Genomic DNA, 17,467 nt, shown 5'->3' on the forward strand with positions numbered 1-17,467 from the left:
GATGTTTGCTCTGGTATTTTCCTGGTATGATCCTTCTTCTACAATTAAGCTGCTGAATTCAGTGCAAAAGGAAAATGGTAGTACAAGATTCTGTTTCAGCTTGCTTTATTGTGGTCTCTTCCCTATAAAATACAGGTACATTTAATATTTATAAAGTACACTTAAGGTCACTGGAGGAGGAGGTCAGTGCTTTGATTACTTAAATTTGACAGCTGAAACATGCCCTTTACAAAACAAGTGCTGAGTGGTTATCTTGAATTACTGAAAACTGGATTTCTCTGCAAAAGGGAGGTGTTAAGGTTCTGTGCAGCAGTTGAGGCTGTGAATTCTTGCAACACAGCTGAGTTAGGCTAACTGTGCACAGCAGAAATGGGAGCTGCTGTGCCCTGTAATGATGCTAAGGCAAGCTCTGCCTCCTCAGGGAGCAGACAGAGGCTGCAGCTTTCCTCCCACCCCTCCTTTGGAGCATTGCTTCTTTCCAACTTCCTTGGCTCTGTATCATTCTAGGATTATCTTCAACAGCTCTGAAGGAAAAGTCAAGCCTGCTGCATAGCTCTTGTTTAAATATTAGCAGTGGCAGCTTTTTCTTTTTTTAGCTATCTAGAGGAGCCAATACTTCTGCCTTTTCCACTTCTGGTGCTGCTCTTTGTAAATTTCAGAAGTTGAGTCGCACCAGTCCTCAGAGTATTAATTCTCATACCTTTTTCAGTTTAAAACTAGCAAATGCAAGTGTTTTACAACTGTCAATAAACCACAATGTAGAAAATGAAAGTGGTGGACAAGAAAAGAACAACAAACTCATGAAATACTTTTATTTCAGTAAAGGTCAGGACAGAAGCCAAGAAGAGTCACTACTTTGTAAGAACATCACAACTGCTCTCAGGCTACATTGCAGTCCATCCATCTATGTACAGTCTCTCCATGATTCTGTAGTTGGGAGTTTCAAGATGCCAGTGGTGCCACACTTCATGCACTTATCTCTTTAATGTTTACATAGGTCCTTCAAGTTGTTAAAAGCCACATGTTAATAAGTATTCTATAAAAATAAACCAAATATCTGAACAATGTTCCAAAGGACACCAGCCCAGCTTAGACTGGAGTGTTCTTGTCATATGCTTCATAGGCAAACTTTTCTTTATGAGCTCTGTCATTTACCAGACCAATAAAATCGATCTCCAGCTGGAATGGACCATCTACTTTATCTCCAATGGTGAATCCAAGGGTTCTAACCTAGTTAAAAGACACAGAGGGTAGAACAGTATTTATAATATTACCATCAAACTCAGTTGTATCTCCCAATTCCCTACTTTCCATGCTGATCACAGCGATCTTCTTTAAACTGGTATTGTTCAAAATGCAGCAGCATTTTTTAAGGCTTGAACACTTCCCTACCCCATTTTCAATACAGACTCCAGTGGGAAATGACTCCACATGTGCCTTTCTGCCACTGTGTAAATAAACCCTTGATTTAAAATGGCCTGAGCCTAAAGCAACAGTTACTTTTATCCTTCATGCTTTTCATCACAATTGAGTTTCTAAACACATTTTCATAAAATCACAATTCTTTCATTAACAGGAGAAACAAAGATGTAATTAAGGATGGAAGGGATCATTCTAGACAGTGATACACCATCTACTCTGTGAAAAATTCTAAAATGTCTGGTTTGGTGTTAAGTTTAAGTTGGCATGAAACTTAATTACTGAGTTTAATAGTAAGACAAGGTTCTTAGCCACTGTTTCCCAATTAGAATAATGTTCTTAAATATAAGCACAAATCTGTGTGGCTCATGCCTGCTCTCTATTAGCCTGTGGCTTGCCCAAATGCTCCCTCAGCTCTCACATGTTACAAAACACCTCCATCATTACCAGCTCAGTCCAGTCACCAGTGCAGGCCACCTCACAAACTCAGCTGCCCCAAAGCCCTGCTGAAAGTGCAGGTCTGAGCAGTGCCCATGATTTTAAGGACTGCTGTAAGTTTGGGAAAATAATGTCTAGGACGTGTCAGATGAATAAATGTGGACTGAATCTAAATCTATATTGCAAATATATGCTAAATAAAGAACAGAACAAAGCGAGGTAAATGCACTGACACTCCTCTGGATCATTCTAATGCTCTCCATGCTATTCCTTCCCAGCAGCAAGCTCTACAAGCAGCCCCTTGGCTTTTGGAGTCCAGAGAGTTTTTAAAGCTCCTTTTTTCCAAATCACATTGTTACAGATAATCTACAGGAGTCACCTAAACTCTGCTCTAAAGAATCTATTCCTTTGCAAGCCCTAGATACATTGACTGTTTCTTGCCTTTTTTATTCCTAGTTAACAATTATTTTCTGCCTTTCCAGGCTCCTAGGAAAACATACATTAGTAGCATGAGGGCCATTCATTTAAGAGTTGGACCTGATGGTTTCTGTGGGTCCCTTCCAACTCCAAATATTCAGCGTGTGACCAAGAGTGTGACCAAGACATTTTATTAAGATTTCTTAAATTACCTTCACACTGCTTCCCTGATTTTTGGGTTTCTTTAAAATATGCTTGCAAAATTACCCTGCAAGTGCATAATTTTTGCTGTCAAATGCTATACATAAAATAATCATCAACAAAACTTCAGTGGAGGATACTTAGATCAAGTACTGATTTCTCCCTTTAACTCCCAGTAAATATTTTTAAATAGACCATATACAACTTATGTTTTCATTTACCACACATGAGAATAAGTACCTTATAACATGAAGAGGCCCTTCAATTGCAAATTCACAAACATTAGAGAATTTGTAAGTTATCTATATCAGGCCATCTTGAAGGAAATTCTGAATTTCTTACAGAGCAGTTGTGTGTTCCTTATACTGCTTTTCAAATGAAATTTCAAATAAAGCCTATAGAAAACTTGCCTTGTCTAACCAGACAGGGTGCTGGTTATCCTGGACTCTTCCCCGACTGGAGAGAAAGAATTTGGAGAATGGAATCTGACATAAACAAAACAAAACAAAATCAGACTTTAGTCTCACTAGTGTATAAAATAGAAACTTAGGGAAAAGAAAATAACATGTTAGTAAAGTAACACTCTGCTGTATCTGGTACTAGCATTAATTGGGTACATAAAACTGGCACAAAGAAAGGGGCCACATTAACCCTTCAAGTGGCCTCTCGCAGCCAGCTCCAGGCCCACTCTGTCCTGTGGTGGCTGCAGCCATCACACAGGAGCGCTACCCTGTCAGGACACAGTGAATGGCTGCAGCACAGAAGGTGGCTGCTTACAGAGAGAATATCTTCTTCCAGTAACACGGAAATAGCAACCAGAAATTACTGCAAAGTCTACCATGGGCACATACTGACAGCTCATCTGTACCCAGGCTGTGGATTTCACAGTGCAAACTTCATACTCAGACATCGGTATCTCTAGCAAAGCACCTCAGGGTAATGTAAAAATTTCTTTGAAAGTAGTGGGAGCAAGAAAGCAGGGCTGGCTGGGCTGGTGGCTGGTGAGGGTGAGAGGAAAACATCCAAGCCAGCAATGACACTCCAACTTTCATCCTCCTGGCTCCTCGTCTGTGGAACAGCAGGCTTTCCCACATGATTGGACAATGGTATCGTGGAGCACTCAACAGCATTTCATAGGGATGTGCAAACCTCCCTGGAGTTGTCATCAGAGAATTACAAAAGGTCGCCAAGTTTCACCAGAAAAGAGCCACAACTCACACTTAAAAATATTATTCTGTGTCACAGAGTCAAAGGTCACAAATGACAAACCCCAACTCTTGAGTCTGACTGACTCCAGAGAGGCTGCAAGTTAAGCAAATCCTGTTGCATGGAACAAATCCTCCAACAGCCCACACCCATTTGCATTACAGATAAAATGGTTACCACAGAGAATATTCCAGGCAACACCTGCTAAGCTTCAATTGCTGTATCTATCCTGTTAATCCAGTAAGAGCCAACAGTAGGCATTCAGAGAAATAGCTGGTGGTTCGATTCTCTAACACAATTGCACAGTGTGCCCTCCCTAGTCCAGTTTTGGGAACTCCCAAGTCAAAGGCACATGTCTATTGTATAATGAAAACGTCAAGTGGACAGCAATATAAACTGTGAATGTGGAAAGAATTCCCCTTCCTGTGCTTTGGCCAGGACCACAAGATGGTCTCATTAGTTTGAAAGATTCCTTAGCTCACCATTATTTCCTCCCAGTATGGGCCTCCTCGGGTAAACATGAAGTAGCTGTAGAGGTCATCCTTTTGATGAGAGAAGTAGGGGTCTGTATAAATGTTTACCATCCAAGGTCTGCCATCACCACGGACACGTAAATACAGACTGTTGAAGTTTGACCAGTCATAATACTTCTTCCTGTTAAAAGATCCCTACAAATTATTGATAAATAAAATTATTTCTCATTAATAGAGGGACACTTTCAACATGAGGAACAGAGCATTTTTGCCTTGATCACTGCCCTTGTTATTATGTCAGATAGTATTTACTGTAACACAGTGAACACAGCTACTCTGTCCTCACCCTGGCTGCTGAGCTCACTGAATTTCCTTCGGCACTCTATCAGAGACCACAAATTGCAATATTGCTGCCTGAGGACTCACACTTTCATTATAAGTCACAATCTTGTAACTATCAGAAATCAGGCCTCCTTCCTAGGACTGAATTCCCTACCAGGCAATTACACAAATGCTGCAGTGATAGATCAGCACTTATGTAGCTCACTAAGTTTCATATTCTGTGGTCAGTTCTAGATCATTCAGAAGTGATGGCAGGAAATTGAAGCAGTGAAATAATTTATCCTCTTTGATAACTTCCCAACAGAAGACTAATGAACACTGGGAGCATTTAATGTTTACAACTTATTTTTCATTAACTGTGCAAAATAATAAGATTGCAAGCATATCTAATTCTTTATTGCATTTTTCCAAAGATCTGAAAAATCCTGATGTTGTCATTTGCATGATGACATATCCAAGAGTCCTCAGAAAGATACACTGAAGTCACTTGGAGCATTGAGGGGCAGAGGGCAGGGTTATTCTTGGCCAGACTTGCCAAGAAGTCAAAATTAGCACCAAAAATTCACATGCTTCCCCTTTATTTTACAGCACTACTAGGATTACCTATCAGCTATTGTTCTACCAACTCATCTTGTAGGTAACAGAATAAGTAGATGATGAATATATAAATATAAAGCCTGTAGCTACTTCATTTTATGGTTTTAACAGTTTTGAGCCTTTCTACTTAAACAAGGATGGACTGATACACTCCACTACTTCAGAATTAGGAGGTGAAAGTTTGAGTCACATTTGCAAAAGTCAGTAGCAGTCCTGAGAGTCTAACTCAGACAAGACTCCACTTGTTCCAGTCACCTGATCTAATGTCACCATTTTAATCACTGTTCATATGCCTCTCATTTACCCATTGATTTTGCTTACTCATATTCTCTGCTCCCCAAGATTCTGGCCCAGAAATTAATTTACCTAAGCACTTGTGCCAAGACACAAACAACAGACACATTAAATATTTAAGAATTTTATCCAGTGTGTGAAAATGTTCCTTGGCTTTTAAAGGTGCTTAGAAATAAGGGATGAAACAAGAAGTATCCATAATAAGCACACCCATTTCTGGTTCTATTTTGCTCAATTCTGAGCTATCAAAGATTTGTGTCTTACTTTTTTTTCTGATGTACAGTAGGAGTCAACCTTTAAAAAGTACATTTCAAAGCACTGTTTTCTGTTCCTGTGAGAAAATGATTCATTCACCCTAACAAAGTCTGATGAATAGACCAAGTTAAAGCCCAGAAAATTCTTACTTATGACACATTCAATCAACTTCTAATTTAGAAAGATGTCTATTTCAATGATTCCAATTTTGGATATAAAGTTTCATTCCAGATCCTTCATTTGTAAGGATGCTGCAAACAGGTCTGTCTATTGTACATAAGGAAATGATCAAATATGTATATTCCTTTTCTAAGAAAGGAAAACGAAATCCAAGAAAAAATTTAACTTCCCTCGAAGTCAAAGCGGCACAGCAGCAATTACACGTCTGAGAGAAAATGCAGTGCTCCTGAAAGTGATCAGCAGGAAAGAGCAGGCACTTGCTGTCACTGGGATTCCACAAACACCCTCAGATCCGGTATGAGAAGCTGTGCGAACACGGAGCTGTACTTACCACTTCTGGTCTGGATCTCATACTGCAATATCCACTGTATTTTGTCTCCCCATCACGAGGCACTTCTGTATTGAGGGTTCCATACAGCAGAGCAGCCTGGTTATTCCTACCCAATTTGATGTAAACTTTACTTTTCCCTCCAATCTCCACATCAGAGGAAATAACCCATTTATTTAAATCTTCTTGGCTCCTAAACTGCCACAACACCCTTGTTTGTTCCATCAAGTGCCGACTTAATGGATTGCCTCCAGGTCCTTTTAAGTAATCTTGGGTTTCCTTCTTCAGCAAGCTTAGCTGAGTCTTCAGGTGATCAATGCTCTTCTTAAAGCTGAAATCAGCATTTTGCCAAGACAGTTTTTTCTCAGGCTCTGCCCCGGGCCTCCTGTAGCTGCTGTACAATTTTGAATTGCTGAGGAGAGGTCCAAGTGAGGAGAGCAAAACTTTGTGCCTGCAGCATCCACCGTGGAAGGAAGTACCATTCAGCAGCATCACAGCCAGAGCCATACTGGTAACTTGAAGAATCCACGTCCAGTAAGGCAATTAATGGATTGAAATTAATTTAACAACAGAACTAGTATTCAGAGTTATCTTACTGTAGTTATGTAGTTGATCTTCACCTTTAATGAAAAAGAGAAAAACTTATAAAAAATTACATATGGGATGCTTGTGAAATTATTTAACTTTTATAATCAATACTAGCTAGAAATCCAAGTCATTGGAAAACAGAATGAAAAAAACCATCAGGAATGACACTTCCTCAGAGCTTGAGTTTATTTATTGACTTCCAACCTATGCTTTCCCCTCTCCCCACGGTGTAAAATCCCCATGCAAATAAGAAAACTCAAGTAAACTACTTCAAATAAAACTGAAAAAAGAAAAGAAAATCAATTTCTCTTCATCCCTTCCAACAATAAGTTTAGGTGTTATGGATAACACCAGCAAAAACAACTCATGAAGGTTTCTAAAAGATGACACCTACATAACTAAAAAGTTTTATTCCTGTATGAAAATCACAAATTCACAACAGGCAGATGCTGCTGCCACATAGACAAAAATCACAATTTCATCTGACACAGATGACAAGACTTCTCAAATACTAAGTCCCACAATCTTCTTCCAAGTCATCCTCAACCTGTGTTAGGATTACAGAGACATTTGCAAAGACTGAAAAGTTTAACATGAAAGACTAGAGTTCAATATGGGGTTTTTTTTTATAAGGCTTTAGGAAAATTCTGCTCAATGCTCTGTACAGAGGCTATTTTCTCTTCCTTGTAAAATTAAACGGGTTTTTTTGGTTTTTGTTTTTTTTTTTCATGCCACAGAACAAAACCAAAAACGATGTCACATGCATTCAACTTCTGTGAGCTTTTAAGAATGGAGTCAGGCACCCCACTCATGTCCTCTATATGTCACTCACCTTCCTTTACTCACTGTAAAATTTACTACTGTTATTCTCACACTCTAATTAAGTTATGTCTAAAGCTACACCACATTATGCTCTATCGTGCACTTTACGATCGGAGCAAGTTCTCGATCAAGAAACCCTGTCTCCTCATTGCTTCACCCGAGTACCAGAAGAGAGCGGAGAATTCGAATGCGTTCTACTTTAGCCCGGTTTTTGTCCCTCAGCAAGGCTTTAGAAGCCTTGTCCGCCGCTGTAGCGCCAGCCCGGTGCGCGGCCCGGCAGCTGCGGCGCCTCGGCCCCGCTTGCGCCGCGGCCTGGGCACCGGGCCCGGATCCCGCCCGCACGACTGAGCCCGGCGGGCAGAGGCGAGGCCAGGGCGGGGGGGCGGCGGCCGAATCCCCTCGCCTCTCCGTGACCGACAGACCTCGGCACCCACTCCGCCTCACCTTCCCGCCGCCGGGTCCGCCGCGCCCTGGGCCGGCCAAGGAACGAGCGCCGCGGCGCTCCGGTTCCGCCGCCACCGACGGCGGCCACGGACGTCCCGCCCACAGCGGCGGCCGAGGCGCGACCCGGGATCGCCGCGGATCTCCGGTCGCCGGCGGAGCGGCCGCGGGGACAGCGCACGGCTCCCTGAGGGGACGGCGGCAGCGGCGGACGCCCCGCCCTCGCCCCGCCCCACGCGCCGCGCATGCGCGGTGCCCTTTGTGTCGGGCGGGCGGGCGGGCGGCGCGGGTCAGGCCGGGCCGGGCCGTGCGAGCGCCGCCGCCGCCGCCGCCGCCGCCGGGGCGGGGAGGGGGCACCGCCGGCTCCGCCATGGTGAAGAAGCGGAAAGGCCGTGTCCTTATCGACTCCGACACCGAGGACAGCGGCAGCGAGGAGAACCTGGACCAGGTGCGCGGGCAGGCCCGGCCCAAACGCGGGGCCTGGGATCGCCGGCCCGCGCGAGGCTCGGCGCCGCCATCCCTCCCTCGCTCCCGCCCGGTGGTCCCGCGCCGCTCTCGCCCTCCTCAGCCCGATGGGGCCCCGCGGCCGCCGTGGGCAGAGCCCGCGTCCCTCCGGCGGGTCCCCGGCCCGCCCCTGGCAGGAGGCCCGCGTTGGCGGGGGCTCTTTGCAGCGGGCCCGCTGCTCGGCGCCGGCGGGACGGAGGCGCGGTGGATGCTCCGGGGCGATGCTCCGGGCGGTCTGGCCCTGAGCAGGGGGTAGCGAGGCCCGGCTGCCAGTGGTCTTCTCACCTCGAGTAGTGGGGAAAGAGGCCCAAAGGGCTGGGCAACTTTTCCATGCTACTTTGGTACGCCGGGAGAACGGCGTGTCAGGTCCCTGCCCCTCCTCGGGGCAGGCAGGCTCCTGGAGTGTTAATGCGTGTTTAATCCGACCCTCTCAATCTTGGTGACCGCGCTGGAGAGCTCTGTTGGTGGGAAACCAGCCTGTAGATGTAAGAAGGGTAGTATTTATGTATTGGTCATCCGAGCATCTCCCGGGGCTGTAAGTGCGATGTCTGGTGTGAGTTCAAGCGTGTCAGGGTTGCAAAGGGGATGTCTCCCCCTGTGGAGCGGGCTGCTTTCAAAGATTCACCTTTTGGTGTAGCAGGTATTGATGGTGTGATTTCCAATGGCTAAATAAAGACATTATAGGTGAAGTGTGTTGCAGTTTGGATGGCAGTGCTTGCTCCGGGGAGAAGTTTGGCAGATCGAATATGCTGAAGCCGGCATGTCTGATGTAAATTATGTGTTGGACCTTCAGAGTTTTTAATACAGAAGCTGTTGCTATGTTGCAATAAACAGCCTTCCCCAACACACAAAAATACATTTGCAGACAGGGGCTTCAGGAAAATCAATCAGATACTCTATTAAAACAAATACACTGGAGCTGATGTGGTTGATCTTGTATACCTCTAGAGTCCTTAGCACTGCCAACATCTCACTGCTAATGTATCAGTTTGATAGTTTTAGAACTTGAAAATGGGAGTTGAACTAGCTCTAGCATCAGTCAGACAATTGGAGTGATGGTGGTAGGAGTAACCACGTGGTTCTGCATCTGTTCCATCCCTCACTGGCAGCAGGCATCTGCAGCTGGACCCGAGTAGTAGGTGTTTCCCCTCCACTGAGCTGCTTGTAGCAACTGTGACAGCAGGGAGGTGTGTGTGCAAAGATGAAGATCAGGTAGCAGGGAAGCCATGTTTTTGAGACGAGAGAATACTGACTTAAATGTTAAATACTGAGTAGATTAAATGTTTGACAGGTTCCCATGGCAATCTAGGCTTGTTGAATCAAAGGGCTAGCAGCCTTTTAAATATAGTATGTTGGAAAACAGAACAAGTATAGAAAGAAAGAAAGAAAAAGGAATATGGCTTTAAAGTGGTGCTTCCCTTCAAGAGCTTCCCAAAGAGAAGCACTGAAGCTTCTTCAGGAGCTTCCAGATATCTGTTAATTGTACAGTTGTGCTATGTTGATGTTGCAGGGCTTCTTTAGAAGTTGGTAAAATGCCATTGCTAATGAACTAATAAAAAGTTTCTTTGTTGGTAAGTAGGCAGACCGTCAGTTTCTGCAGTGTTTGTGTTCTCATTTGAGGTAGTAAATTGTAATCAGTTTGTTGAGATAATCTTCCAGTTGTGGAACTAATGGAAACTAATCCAGCATCAACTTCCCAGGACTGCAGAAGTTGGTGTGGCTGTATTTCTACACACAGCTAAGACTCATCAACCCCAGAGTAATGTTTCTGAGAATAGATTCTGTGTCCCAGACTGCAAAGACAGTAACACAGCTTCAAAAATGTTTGCTTTGTACTACTGCTTGTGTCACCTGAACAAGTGATGAACAGAAGATGATGAGAGTATTTGAGAGCCATGTAGTTCTTTGTGTGCGTGTGTGTTGCCTGTGAAAATGCTTCCTTTTGAGCAGAACAGCTCTACTAAGTTTCACAGACTGTCCAAACTGACTAAATATTACCAAACATGATGTAAAAGTGATGCCTAAAGCATTTACCCTTTAAAGTGTATAATTGCAGACATCTCTGTTATTGAGGAGAAGAAGGCTGCTATCTACTGGTATTTGGCTTTTTAGAGCTGATGCTTCATGGTGTAGTTAGGGTGGTTTTGAATTATTACCCAATCCAAATAAGACAGATCTGAACATGACTCTGAAAGTAACTTGTCTTACATTGTTTATGCCAAGAAAGTAATGGTAGTAATAGTTACCTTTTATAGCTTGTTATCTTTAAAATCCTTTTGTAGCATCCAGTATTAAAATTGTGCGTGCACATGTATATTTATGAAACACAGGTAGAGTTGTTCCTTAGTAGGTGGCAATGATTGTGCTACTGAGATGTGCTCAGATATTGCAGAGAACCTGCACATGCACTGACCTGGATTGTTAAAACTAATCACAACACTTTGAAATAAATGTGTGTGTTTTTACACCAGGAGCTCCTGTCATTGGCCAAACGGAAGCGCAGTGACTCTGAAGAAAAGGAACCACCTGTGAGCAAACCTACAGCATCCTCGGACTCTGAGACATCAGACAGTGATGATGAGGTGACTTTATCGCGTTATCAGTGACGTTGCTGTGGGCTATTTGTCTGATCATACCTAAGCAGTGAAAGTGTATTTATCATACAGTATATTTAGCCTGCTGACTTCATAAGGTGGGACTGGCTAACAATGATGGAGACCCATTAAGGCCAGAGATTTTTTTTTTAATGAATATGTTTTGAATTCTAATTGTACACAAAATAGTCTGTATATAGAAAAGATGACTGCCACTTTATTCCCACATTCATATGGTGTGGTGAGCTGCCTGCTTTAAACTAGTGTTTTTCCTGTGTTGTGCTTGCTGTTGAAGTAGCAGTGAAGCTGCTAAAGCTGGACTCTGAATTCAGGGAGTGAGATTTTCACCTTTTGAGTGGAGCTTCCTACGTGACAGAAGGGTCAAGGCGGATAGTACTATTTTACAGGTAGTAAAACTGTTCTACTTAGCTACTTTTATTCTCCAAAAACTGTGCTGTGAATTAGCTGTCTGGCCATTTGGATATGCAACAGGGTGTGTTTTGATTGACATCTTTGAAGAAAGAGGCAAGAAAGAGTTCAGCATTACTTTTTTCTAAGGTTTCTCAATTTCTTGTATAACAGTGCTTATCTGCTGGTTCTGTTTTTAGTATTTGTTCTTGGTACTATAGTCTAGAGCTGGTCAAAAGCCTGTGCATCAAGAAAAGAAAAATTTAAAAAAACTATTAAAACAGGTACTGACAAATGTTAAACAGGTATGTGAGTAAAAGCAATTTCTGGAAAGCTTACAAATATTTTTGCTATTCCACCTATTCTTAAATATTTGACAGGGAGATGTTTGGTGTGGGTTTTTGTACTTTTTTTCCTTCTAAAGTAACAGTACAGATTATCCATTGTGGCAACTTGTAGCCTAACAGGGTAGGCCAGTGATAAACTGTAAAGTATTTGTTAGTGTAGCAGAGTTGTTCCAATAACTGTGAAGAATGTGCAGTTTAATTTTCTTTCTGAGGCATTTTAAAAATAAATATGCTTGGAACTCTGTTCCAAATCAATCATTTTCTTAAAAAACCTGCTTCTTGTATATCTAATATGCATTTAAGGCACAAAGACAGACAAAATAGTGGACAACCTAGATATATTAGGTTTCTTATTGGGGAACTACTCAGTCTGTCACGTCATGGTGTGTGTTCAGATCTGCTGGCTCCCAGTTTATTTATTCTAAGTTATGTGGAGACCAGCTTGTCTGGAAAAAGTAGACTTGGGTGTGGAGAGCATGTGGATGATAAAGCCTTCCATTCTGAATTTATCTCTGAAAGCTGTCATAATTTTAACTTGTGTAATAAGTAAGGTCTACCTTTCTCTTCTGTGTAGAATGTGACAATTCCTTTTCACAAATTTGCACAGACCTTGCGGATCAGCGGTGCTACTGTTGCACCCAGCGTGTTTGATACTCTTTCTAATCTGTATGTCATTTCAAATTGATACTATGTTCTTTCTGACCTCCATGCAGCAAGAGGAAAAAGATTTAGAGAAGAGGTAATTAGGACACTTGCTTCTATTCCTGTGCCTGAAATATGCATTCTGAACTGCTGCTTGTCACAGCAGGATGAGCGGCTGGCTTACAACAGTTCTGCTTCTGCCAGTCATTCCTTTCCTGGGCTTGACTGCATTAGTCCTGCTGAATAACTCACGTTTTAATAAGTATTCTTGTGGTTGGTTTGAAGTTTGTTCAACCCTGGGATTTGGAGTAGGGGGGATCTAAAAGTTGAATTTGTATTATTTGACTTCCTGCAAGGTGAAGACCTTGAGGCAAAAGCATGGAAATTGTTGCCCTGGACAAATGTTCCTAATCGTACCCATGTGTTTCCACAGAGGCTTTTCAATGTGCATGTCCTTTGTGATTCCTGGAAAGCACTAAATGTTCCAAGATTGGCACTATGTTGCATGTACAGGAAAGAAGCCTAAATCTATTGCAGAGTGTAATGCAGCATGCTGCTTTCTTTTAGAGGGAGGAAAGTTTGTGGGGCATAGGGGAGAGAAAAAACATTTTGGAATTACTAAATAACAGCAGGTACAAATCATGCTGCATCTATATGATAGTGCCCAAGGGATGTCACTACATCTTTTATGTTATATTTATGTGTATCAGTGAGAATGCGCTTCTCTCCCAGATGCTGAGTTCTGTAACACTTCTGTAACACTTCCGTAACCACCTCTGTGGTCTGAATCAAATTTCCTAGCCACCAGACTGAAAGTGAGTTGCAAGTAATGAAATAGGAGGGATGCTCTGAACTGCCTTCTGGTGGAGCTGTGGGGCATTCTTGACTGAATCACTCTAGTCTTTTGTTCAGAGAGCTGATAAATAGCAATGACTGCAGGGCATTGCAATGAGGAGAGCCACCTTTGCAAAGAGATGTACTAATCTGGACACAGATGGCTCCTTTATCTGGTGTGTGACCATGTCTGCTCAAGAGCTCACCCTGTCAAACTGGTAGCTTTCTACATGTAACCAGTTTGGTGCTAGCCAGGTTCCTGCTGGGGCTACCATGCCAGAGGTTTGTGTGTCCACAAAGTGTTCGTGTTACTGATTGAGGGCATTAGGTGGATGATGTTCCTCAATTGCAGTAGGTTAGTTCTGGGCTCTTGCTTTTCCTTTTAAGCATCTTTGCTTACAGTAAGATAATTCATTCTGTTGTGTGAGAAGAGGGGATGACTTCTGGAACAACTTTACTGACATTAGTGTTGATTAGACTGAAAGCCACAGTGCTACAGGAGCTCCTGTTTGTTTCTCTTGAAAAGTACACTCATTCTACTGGCAGGAAGAGTTCAGTTCTGCCTTTCAACACCTACAGGGTCAGGACAGAATATCCTTCCAGAACTAGAAAACTTCTATAATGAGTGCTTAGTACTGTTCTGGAGTTTAGTGAGGATTATCTGTTTATACCATTTTTTTACAAATGTGATAATTTGTTAGGGACCTGTATAGCTGAAGATCTTGTCAAGAGCTACGGGACAGAGGAGGAAGAGCAGTAGTCATGCAGCTAGTGAGGAGATTGGTTTCAAGTAACAGCCTAGAGGGTTTTATGCCTTTTTGTATCTCCTTACTGCACTTAAAGTTAGAGCACTCCAGCAAAGCATAGATGAACAGAATACTGCATGTGTTCTTTCTGTTTTGGGGATGTCTTTTTGTGGGTTTGTAGAAATTACAGTACTGAATATTGTCTTTTCCTGTGTACTTTTATTTTATAATACTGCTTAATTAAACCTTCAAAAATGAGTGAGTTCTCCAGTCCTGTGAGGCCTTTGCCACACATTTTTTTCAAGCTTAGGAAATTTGAAACAGGCCATGCTTTAATCTTCTTAAACACAGCTTATAGACTGTGCTTTGTAACTTTGACTTTTCCTAGAGACAGTTTCCTTCAGCTATGAATGGGTGCAATAGTAAAGCTTTTCTCAAGTAAGAGAGGTGGTGATATTTCCTCCACTCCAAATAAGGTGCAAGTGCAAATCTGAATAGCACAAGCTGTGTGAAGGCTGGCATGTCCAAAGGAATAATGTGAATAAGCTGTGGACAAAATTGGTATAAAATTTAATCTGTAACTAACTTCTTTATATTGCAAACTAGCATGGGGATAACTTCTAAGGATTTGATTTCTGGGAGCTTCTTAGAGCTGTACTTGAATGAAAAGGGTAGATCAGGTGTCTGGTGATACTTTGGTCCATGAAGCCTTCTTCAGCCAGTGCCTGTGAAAGCCTCTTCTGTGGCTTCCAAAGGTGTTTTCTTTATTTGCTTATTTCCTTTCCATTTTGGTGTTTGTACCTAGAATTTCCTCTCTGTCTAAAATAGTTCTTAAAGTTTTCTGATTGCTAGGCTGTTATCATCATGAAAGAGTTTGAGGTGTTCAAATGACAGGTGTAGATCCTGTAAAGGCAGGATAAATAACAGGGACTTTTTATTTACTATTTTGTTTTAAAAGTAGTGGTAGAGAGTATTTTCCTCCTTGAAGCTCTTGGAGTGCTGTCTGTAGAATTTTCCAAGCTTTGAGAAAGCCTGAAGACAGTAAATTCTGCCTTATTTTCATATCTGTGCTTCCTGCTGTTGAGTTCAGACAGGCTGGAACTGTAGTTTCATGGCTTGCCTGGTGGACTGCCCTATTTTTTTCCTGTATGAATGCATGAGAGCTTGTAAGCTGAGCTGATGTTACCTACCTTGGTGCACTTAAATGCAATGCCAACAGGACAACTGAAGTTTTTCTGGCCTTGGAAAGGAACACATTGGTAAGGGACTTATGTTGCTTTGATGTTGTGGCTTGTAGTTTGCATTTTGCTTATAAAGCCATTGGATATGGCAAGACAGGCTGGCAACCTCCCTTGTGCCTCTCTGGCTTGATAAGGGGTTAAAAAAAAGCTGGGAGAACACCTATTTGCAAATTAAAATCCCAGCGTCTAATGCATTTAGGTACTGTGTGAATAGAAGGAAGTAGCAACTACCTGAGCAGTAGAACAATTCTGTATTCTGAGCTCACTTCAGGTATAGGGTTTTTTTCTTTTTTTTCTTTTTTCTTTTTTTTCCCCACAATTTCATTTCGTCTCCCTACTGGAAATATGTTCCAGGTTTGCTGAGCTATACATTGTTTTCTTAAATCACTTTGTGTAGTTGTTTTTTCTAGAGCTGACTTTTAAATCTAGGTAATTTCTAATGGGGTGAGTTGGGGTTTTTTTTTTCCCTAAGTCCATTCTGGTTACTGTGGCTTAATTTGGACTTCTTAGAATCAAAGAATTATTTAGGTTGACAAGGACCTTTAGGATCATCATGTCCAACTGTTTCTTGGAGGAAACATGCAGGCTATTAGCACTATGAACCTTGGCAGCAAGAGGGAAATTCAAAAGGCTCTTCTGGCTCCTTCTTGTGAGAGAGCCATAAAGCTCTGTTGTTTGGTAGTGCTGAACAATAAGCAGAAGGGCACGTTGCACTACACTTGTGCACGGCTTTATTAACTTGTTGTGTCTGGAACCACGGAGGGTTCCAGATGGTGGCCGAGGAGGCAGTGCTGAATAGAGGGGCTGTTCCCAGCAGGCAGTACAGTCATGAGAAGCATGAGAGGCATTGACTGGGGCTGCCTGACTGCAGCAGAGTGGAAGAGGGGACCTGGAGAAACTGCAGTAGAGGACACATTTTGGAAAGTGACTGTTGTTTGGAGTTAAGGGAAAAAGAGCAAAGAAATGTTTCTGACTATAACTGTGTGCATTTTTACTTGATGTTGCATTGTGAACATGTTGTATTTTTGATTTCTGCTGGTGTGCTGGAGAATGAGGAAGGGACTCAAGACTTTGGCTTTCCAATATTTCCTTCCCTCTCCTTCCTAGACCAGCTAAGCTGTTGTGTCCTCCTCTGTTGCAAGAAGAAATTCATATTGGCCATGCTCTCTGAGCAGAGCAGATAGATCATTGAGTGTCCAAACAGCAAGTGCAGTAGTGTCCAAATGCACTTTGTGAGCCTAGGAGTCTTGTGCTTGTCCTGGTTTTGAGTGGTCCAAGATTTGTCCTAACTCTTGTCTTGTCTTGTAGTTGTTCTGGGAATAACCAGGCACTCATGAGGGATTGAGGTAACTGAATAAGCCCAGAAGCAACTGAGTTGGCTAAGAATTTGGCTTTGTGACAGCACTGAAATTGGAAGATGGACATAGAGGTCACTTGAATGAACAAAAATGAGATGAAGTGTTATCTCCAGGGTGAAATAGAAACCAAAGCACATTTTCCTAGATGAGAGAGCAGAATTTTAATTACCTTGTCCCGTGTTGGTTTGTTTGGGTGGTTTTTCATTTTTTCATTTTGATGGCGTGTTTTTTTGTTTGTGGGGTTTTTTGTTTTTGTTTTGCTTTGGGGTTTTTTGTTTTTGGTTTTTTTTTTTTTTTGTCATTGTTTGTGTGTTTGGGATTTTTGTTGTTTAGGTGGGATTTTTTTGTTTGATGTTTCTTTGTGGGTTTTGTTTTGGTTGCTGTTTTTTTGTTTTGTTTTGTTTTTCCAAGTGTTTGTCACATAGGTTTCTTTTCAGTCCTATCTTCCTGGTCACAGGTTTTATCCACAATTCTACTAGTGAGTTAAAAGCTGAAAACAGTGATATGTAACACATGTATGTACAGTTATCAAACATTTTATTCACTGAGGCCCTGCTGGTTTTTATCTGATCTTAGCTTCTTTAATCTCAGCATGACCTCTCAAGGTCTTGATATAACTGTGCTGCTCGACTGTGGCTTTCTGTGTGCTGCTTCCTTGCTGTGCAGCATGCTGACATGAGGTATAATTCAGCATTAGAACACTGAAAAGAAGTGGCAGAGCTCTGGGAGGGAGGCACCTCTTCATCACTGCTAAACACTGAGTTTCACTTTTCTTGCTGTTGTGTCCTCTCT

The 17,467-nt window shown here is 42.4% G+C and overlaps 2 protein-coding genes across 2 annotated transcripts in view; one reads left to right on the forward strand and one right to left on the reverse strand.

The window, feature by feature from the left end:
• Positions 1-798: 798 nt before the first annotated feature.
• Positions 799-8,151, reverse strand: NDUFAF1 (NADH:ubiquinone oxidoreductase complex assembly factor 1). Its single transcript, XM_036384814.2, has 5 exons — positions 8,005-8,151; positions 6,154-6,770; positions 4,164-4,349; positions 2,886-2,960; positions 799-1,230 (listed from the first exon to the last, which is right to left on the reverse strand). The coding sequence occupies exons 2-5, from the start codon at positions 6,655-6,657 to the stop codon at positions 1,090-1,092; spliced, it is 906 nt and encodes a 301-aa protein (XP_036240707.1). The 5' UTR covers positions 6,658-6,770; positions 8,005-8,151; the 3' UTR covers positions 799-1,089.
• A 154-nt stretch (positions 8,152-8,305) lies between these two features.
• RTF1 (RTF1 homolog, Paf1/RNA polymerase II complex component) overlaps positions 8,306-17,467 on the forward strand; it is a 28,427-nt gene continuing 19,265 nt past the window's right edge. The window contains exons 1-2 of the mRNA XM_036383945.2: positions 8,306-8,449; positions 10,977-11,087. Of these exons, the coding sequence (XP_036239838.1) occupies positions 8,372-8,449; positions 10,977-11,087 (189 nt within the window). The 5' untranslated portion in view covers positions 8,306-8,371. The remainder of the gene's footprint in view (positions 8,450-10,976; positions 11,088-17,467) is intronic.

The sequence above is a fragment of the Molothrus ater genome, chromosome 6, assembly GCF_012460135.2.
Source record: "Molothrus ater isolate BHLD 08-10-18 breed brown headed cowbird chromosome 6, BPBGC_Mater_1.1, whole genome shotgun sequence".
Lineage (NCBI taxonomy): Eukaryota > Metazoa > Chordata > Aves > Passeriformes > Icteridae > Molothrus > Molothrus ater.